The 7,500-nt window shown below is 32.9% G+C and overlaps 1 protein-coding gene across 1 annotated transcript in view; it reads left to right on the top strand.

The window, feature by feature from the left end:
- Positions 1 to 9: 9 nt before the first annotated feature.
- The window catches only part of LOC135202143 (uncharacterized), an 11,838-nt gene continuing 4,347 nt past the window's right edge, over positions 10 to 7,500 (top strand). Inside the window, exon 1 of the mRNA XM_064231394.1 lies at positions 10 to 158. Within this exon, the coding sequence (XP_064087464.1) occupies positions 10 to 158 (149 nt within the window). The remainder of the gene's footprint in view (positions 159 to 7,500) is intronic.

Below are 7,500 nucleotides of genomic sequence, written 5' to 3'. Positions count from 1 at the left end.
CAAGTCCTCATGTTTTTCCACGCCGCCCTTGCCGAACAACCCCTCACACCCGCCACGCCGCCCTTGCCGAACAAACCCCTCCCGCCCGCCTCCTCCTCTCCATCCTCCTCCCCTCCTCCTTCAACAAACGCCCATGGGCGGAGTCCCCCTTTAGACCCGTGACACTATTTCAAAGACGGGAAAAAGTTTCACGGCCGACATAGGACGGTTCGCCAATGTCGCCCTTGTGTTCAGTAGCCGGAAAGACGAAAGCTCTTTGCGAATGTTTTTTTTTTCTTTTCTTTTTGCAGTGGCCAGCCTTTCTCTGCCTCTGCCTGGCACATGCTGTGAATGATTCAGATAGCATGGCGTTTCACGTTGTGTGTTCTTGGTATTAGTTGTTTTCTCTCTCTCTCTCTCTCTCTCTCTCTCTCTCTCTCCTCTTCTTTCATTAGGTTAGGACCTTTTCGAAGTTCGGCATAGATCTGGTAGGAATTGAAAAGGAATCTTAAAAAAGGAATCTTTGGAATTTAAAAGGAACCTTAAAGAGGATTTTTAGGACTTAAAATGAAATCCAAAGAAGGAATATTTGGAATGAAAAAGGAATCTTAAAGCGAATCTTTGGAATGAAGAAATCTTAAAAAGGAATCATTGGAATTAAAAAAGAACCTGAAAAAGGAATCTTAAAAGGAATATTTGGAATTAAAAAGGAGTCTTTAGAATTAAAACGGAACCTTCAAAAGCATTTTTGGAATTAAAAAGAAACCTTTAAAAAATTAATATTTGGAATTAAAAAGGAACCTTCAAACTAATATTTGGAATTAAAAAGGAACCTTCAAACTAATATTTGGAATTAAAAAGGAACCTTCAAACTAATATTTGGAGTTAAAAAGGAACACTGAAAATGAATATTTGGAATTGAAAAGGAACCTTAAAAATGAATACTTGTAATTAAAAAGGAACCTTTAAAATATGAACATTTGGAATTAAAAAGGAACCTTTAAAATATGAATATTTGGAATTACAAAGGAATCTTTAAAATAGGAATATTTGGAATTAAAAAGGAACCTTCAAAATATGAATATTTGGAATTAAAAAGGAACCTTTAAAATATGAATATTTGGAATCAAAAAGTAACTTTTGAAATATGAATATTTGGAATTAAAAATGGATCCGGGGACTGGTGTTACAATGCTCAAAAACGTAATTGTTTTTCCATAAGCACAAATAAAAAAAACAATAAAAAAAACCCTGGAAATTACGATAAAAAAAGAGAAAAAGAAAAAGTGATTTGATCTCTTCACGCTGAGTTGGCTAGGGAACGCGTGCATGAAAATTGACAGTCGGCAATTTGTTTTATTCTTAATTAAACAAAACCAGGAGAAAATAGTCTGAACATTAAAGAGCAGATTGGTTTCTTATGACAGATAAAACAAGAAAAAATTATATGAACAATGAATAATATTTTATATCTTCTTAAAAAAAGACGAAATTAAGAGAAAAGTATAAACGTTGAAGAGTATATTACTTTTTCCTAATGAGACACAGTCATTAGAGATTATTTAATTTCTATGAGACACAGTCATAGAGATCATTTAATTCTTTGCATTCCTTACACTTATTTTATCATTGTATATATAAAAAAAAAAATAGAGCTGGATGATACTAATACGATGAACCTTAAAAGTGTATATTTTTTTCATTCTTGGAAAATATTATATATATATATATATATATATATATATATACTATATATATATATATATATATATATATATATATATATAATAAAGAATATATTGAATTTCGAATTCAAAATATTAGAAATTTAATGAAAACGTAATGGAGCGTAATCAGCCAGCGAGTGCGCCATGCATGACTTGTCTTAAAAAAGAAAGCATTCTTTTCTTTCTGTCTCTTCATATCTATCGAATAAAAAAAAAAAAAAACTGTGTTAGTGCGAAATTAAGGCCAAGCACCGTTGTACAGTATGCACACAGACACACACACACACGTACACACGCACCTACACACACACATAAACACCCCCACGCACCTTTTAGAGGAAAAGAGCGACCACATATAGATTTTGTGGAGCTTTCAAAAAAAAAAAAAAAAAAAAAAGAGAGAGAAAACGCCGCGCCGGATGCCAGCTGTTGTCTAAAGTTTAAAAAAATGATACTTATTTTGATCCAGGAGCCGAACTTCCTTAATTAAAGAAGACCAAATGTCAGGTAATTGACGGTGGATGACGACCCTCTGATCTGCGACGCGAAAGAAAGGAGTAGATGATTTATGAAAATTAGGCTACAGACCCGGACACTGAGGCGCTTCCATCAGCTATGCAGTGCTCGAGGCTGTTAGAGGGGTTGGACAGCAATTTGAAAGAAAGGAAGGAAGCGGGCAAGGAAGTAAAGGAAAAAGCGTAAAAATGGCCGAAGGGACGCCTGCGGACGATCTTCATCAGTGCCTACATTGCGCCACGTGAGGTGCGCTGAAGGCACCACTCCCTACATTAGCAGGTTAAAAGAAGAAACATCGATGCTATAAAGGAGGTGAAAGTTCGCTTTAAAACGACAAGAACAGCAGCTGTGATACAGCTTGGAAATGGTAAAATGAAGGGAGATCGAACATTGAGCTATTAAGAGACAAGGAGGTGAATCTAACGCAATGTAAAGAAGAAGAAGAAGAAGAAGAAGAAGAATGATAATGACGGTTCGTCCGGAAGGACTATAGAAGGCGAGGAGGAGGAGGAGGAGGAGGAGGAGGAGGAGGAAGAGGAGCAGGGAACAAGGGCCAATTAGGCTCCGTTCCTCAGGAACGGCGCCACGCCAAGGCACCGCTCGACACACAGCCCCGAGGGACGCTTCCAGACTCCGCCGAGCATTTGCTATGAATGCGGTCTCGCGCTATCGTTTATATTCGTATTCAGCGGAAGACAGACCCCGTGGGAAAACGACAAAAGCCACGGTGACGGCAGCCATTGTAAGCTATTTGTTTGTCAATTGTTCTCGTGGTTTATCGTAATGGCTACTTTCGATGCGAGTTTGGCACCTGCGCATGCGTCAAACCTCTCTAGTCGACAGACGTCCAAACCTTCACTTTTTTCTGTTTTGCGTTGCCGCTTTGCGATGGCTTGCTCTATGGCTCCCACGATGACTTTGGTTGCTACAATGCAAGGTTGATGTAAATCAATAAATTAAGTGCTAGTATGTGGTCACTATCGATTATCTCTATCGCCGGTTTGTTGTTAAAATCACCAATAAGTTTTTCCAGTCGTCTCTGAATCTGTTTTTCAAAGGTTATTCACCTCTGAAAAGAATGTAGATCAAATGAGTGATGAAATACAGATGAGGAAATAAATTTCCACAGTATGGAAGGTAATGGAAACTAATGGACTCTGGTGTTGGTAATTTTGATTAAGTACGAGAAATGGAAGCGAAAGTCACTCGCCTTGAGGGAGAACGTGGGTGAGATGGACAAGAATTAGACGTCAGAGCAATGAAGACAAGGATATGCGTCAAACTTATAGGAGGAATAATTTGATTACATCAGGCGGTGAACAAGTGGGGCACCCCCATTAGTTATAATCGTGACTGCTTGACACACATTTTTATTTTTTTTTTTTTTCGCAAAAAAAATTTTTTTATCACATAAAACTTTAATACGACTTGAAGTAAGCAAAACGGTAAACGCAAAATCGTAAAAGACCAAAAATTCAGGACCACTTTTGTGGCATTTTGTGAAGTTCAATTCTAATATAAAGAAAAAAGTTCTTATATAAAATTGTGATTTAATGAATAATTATCCGCAAAATGAGTTTCGAACCAAGGTCTAAAAAATTTGCAGATTCCTCCGTGACCTTCGATGTCCGCCAGACCTAACGTGATGTCAGTGGCATCTATTTTAGGTTTAAAGGTGCGTCCGCCAGTGCAGGCACGCAACAGGGCGTGCAACACACACACACACACACACTCACACACGCATATACGTATATAGTATATATATATATATATATATATATATATATATATATATATATATATATATATATATATATACTATATATGTGTGTGTGTGTGTGTGTGAGTGTGTGTGTATTCGACACATTTACTTCGAACAGACAGACAGAACGAGAGAGAGTGAAAAATTATAGTTAAATATATGCATATATATATATATATATATATATATATATATATATATATATATATATATATATATATATATATGCAAATTATATCTGCGACATACATGCAGTGGACTGAGAACAGGCAGAACAAGAGAGAGAGAGAGAGAGTGAGTTTTAGATAGACTGAGAGAGAGACAGTAAAATTTTCCCAACTATTTTCACGCTTGCGTAGCTACTCTAACCCCAACCTTGGCCGCCAACTTGAAAAGCTTTGATCGTCGGATTCTTCGGGTCCTCCTCTCCTCCTTCTCCTCTCCTTCTTCTTCTTCTTCTTCTTCTTCTTCTGTTGGAGAAAACTGGTCAAACAACATCAACTTTCACGGAACCTCACGAGCGAGCACCTGCAGGGCCACTTTTTCTTCACCAAACACTCGCGAAGGTTTTTTTTTTTTTTTTTTTTTTTGCTAAAATCTTCTCTCTTTCAATGTTGTATAGCAGATAGACCTTTAGAGACTATTTGGGAAATGTTTTGTTTTCCCTCACTGTTGTTTTTTTCTGGGTTATAAAGTTGTTTCTCTTCAATGTTGTTTTCCTTCTTTTTTTTAGGCTTTATTTTACAGTGGTTTGTTTCTCTTGGAGAGATATAAATTGCATGACTCAATTTTGTTTTTATTTTCTTTGGCTTTTTTCATTGTTGTAAAGCAGTGGTTTTTATTAACAGGTTTTTACATTTTTTTTTAATTTTTGTCTGTTTATTCATTAATTTGCTAATATATTTTTCCTTTTTTAGCAAGTGAATTCTTTCTGTATTTCCCATTACCCTCAGTTACTCCTTGCTAATGAATACCATATTCTTTGGAAGGTTGAATTTCAAATTAATGGTCCCTTTGGTGAGCTTGTTCCATGTGAATAGGTTTCGTCTACTGAAATAATAATAATAATAATAATAATAATAATAATAATAATAATAATAATAATAATAATAATAATAATAATAATAATAATAATAATAATTGAACAAATAAAATACTTACCATTTTTGCCTCCCTTTGTTTCAAAGTTATTTCCTTGCAAATTTTATTTACAGAAGAAAGAATTCAAATAGATTCTCTTCCTGGATGTTGAACAATGTTTAAATATCTTTTTTGTCTCTTCCACTGTTGTCAACTGGAGCTTCAGATATAAAAATGAACGGGGAAGTGTTTTATTTACTCCCTTTCTTTCTCCTGTATCTCTAAAGGATTTTTCCTTTTTCTTGAAAGAGGTTTTGTCATCGATAAAAGAAAGGGAGAATTATTTTCAATTGTGAGTGGCATTGACATATTTACACGTAATTGATATATACATATATAGTATTATAAACTGTATAACATATATATATATATATATATATATATTATATAATATATATACATACATATATATATACATACATATTATATATATATATATATATAGGATATATATATATATATATATGTATAAAATGAATCACAAAAATTTGGAACTTAATATATATATATGTTATATATATATATATATATATATATATATATATATATATATGTATATATATATACACATATATATATACTATATATATATATATATATATATATATATATATATATTATATATATATATATATATATTATATATATATATATATATATATATATATATATATGTATATATATATATATATATATATATATATATATATATATATATATATATATATATATATATATATATATATATATATATATATATATACATACATCTGTGTGCTGTAGATAAGTACATAGATAGATAGATAGATAGATAGATAGAGAGAGAGAAGAGGAGAGAGAGGGAGGGAGGAAGAAGACTAGAGGAGAGAGAGAGACGAGAGAGAGAGAGAAGAGAGAGAGAGAGAGGTGTATGGACCGATTGTTCCTGAGGTTGGAAGGTCTCTCTACTGGCTACTGGCAAAGACGGCTTCCACATGAAGAAATGAGAAAAGAAACCAAAGAAAATAAATAAAAATCAATCAATTAACTCTATACAAACATAAAAGGCCAGGTAAGTCACAAAAAGCCAATTAAAGAAAAAAGAAATTGGAAATTTAAGGTCTCGGCTTCAGTAAATAAAAAGTGATGAAAAAAAAACGACCGAGAGAAATCACGGGAAACCGAATTATCTGTTTTTTTTTTTTTTTTTTTTTTTTTTGTTTTTTTTTTTTTTCTTCGGCCCAAAGTAAAATGGAGGTCAGGTGAGACGATAATATGTCTGAGGAACTCTGGATTCCTGTCGAATATTACCGTTTTATGACCACTTCGGGTCGTGTTCATTCCAGGAAAAAACGAAGACAAAATGAAAATCAAGAAAAAAAAATGGGACGAAGCGAAAAAAGAAACTTTATAGATTTTGGAAAAGACGGATGAAGACACATTTTTTGTTTTTTGTTTTTTAAGACTAAGAATTCTTAGGGTTTGGGAATTCTAGTGTTTTGGTCAAGTACTTTCTTTAACAGAGCATCAAAGTGAAGGCAAGCAAATGATATATGCATGTATAAGTCTCTCTCTCTCTCTCTCTCTCTCTCTCTCTCTCTCTCTCTCTCCCTCTCTCTCTCTATTCTCTATATATATATATATATATATATATATATATATATATATATATATATATATATATATTCCTCTGATAGGAGAAGGACTCACGAGTAACGGAAGAATAATCAAAACATTGTTTTATTTTGTATTGAACAGAGAGAGAGAGAGAGAGAGAGAGAGAGAGAGAGAGAGAGAGAGAGAGAGAGAGATTAGGTGAATGATGTAGCAAGTAATTTGCTTACAGATGGCATGGAGAGACAAAGAATATGGTAGAAGAAAGTGAAAAATTCGAATAAGAGACGAGGGACATAACTTAAAGAATAGCCAAGAAGAAGGGTTTCAGAGATAGACAAAGAGGAAGAGAGGGTAAGGAATAAAGAATGAAAAAGAGTAAAAAGCGAGAAAAGGAGGAATGACTTCAAAGAAAAGGAGCGAAGGAGCCAAAGAGGAAGAGAAAATGAACTGGAAGGGAAAAGGAAGGAAGAAGTGGATAATAATAATAATAATATAATAATAATAATAATAATAATAATAATAATAATAATAATAATAATAATAATAATATTTTGGAGGAAGACCCTATTTTAAACTAATTTTGTTGAATAAAAGGGCAGAATTCCGCGAAATAATCTTATATATCATATATATTATCTAATAAAAATAAAAAACATAATATATATGATTAATTCGCCGAATTCTGCCATTTTATTCAACAGAATAATAATAATATAATATAATAATAATAATAATAATAATAATAATAATAATAATAATAATAATAATTTTCCTTACAGG

Source organism: Macrobrachium nipponense, chromosome 30 (assembly GCF_015104395.2).
Source record: "Macrobrachium nipponense isolate FS-2020 chromosome 30, ASM1510439v2, whole genome shotgun sequence".
Classification (NCBI taxonomy): Eukaryota; Metazoa; Arthropoda; class Malacostraca; order Decapoda; family Palaemonidae; genus Macrobrachium; species Macrobrachium nipponense.
The sequence above is the reverse complement of the archived record's forward strand: the minus strand, read 5'-3'. Positions and strand labels throughout refer to the sequence as shown.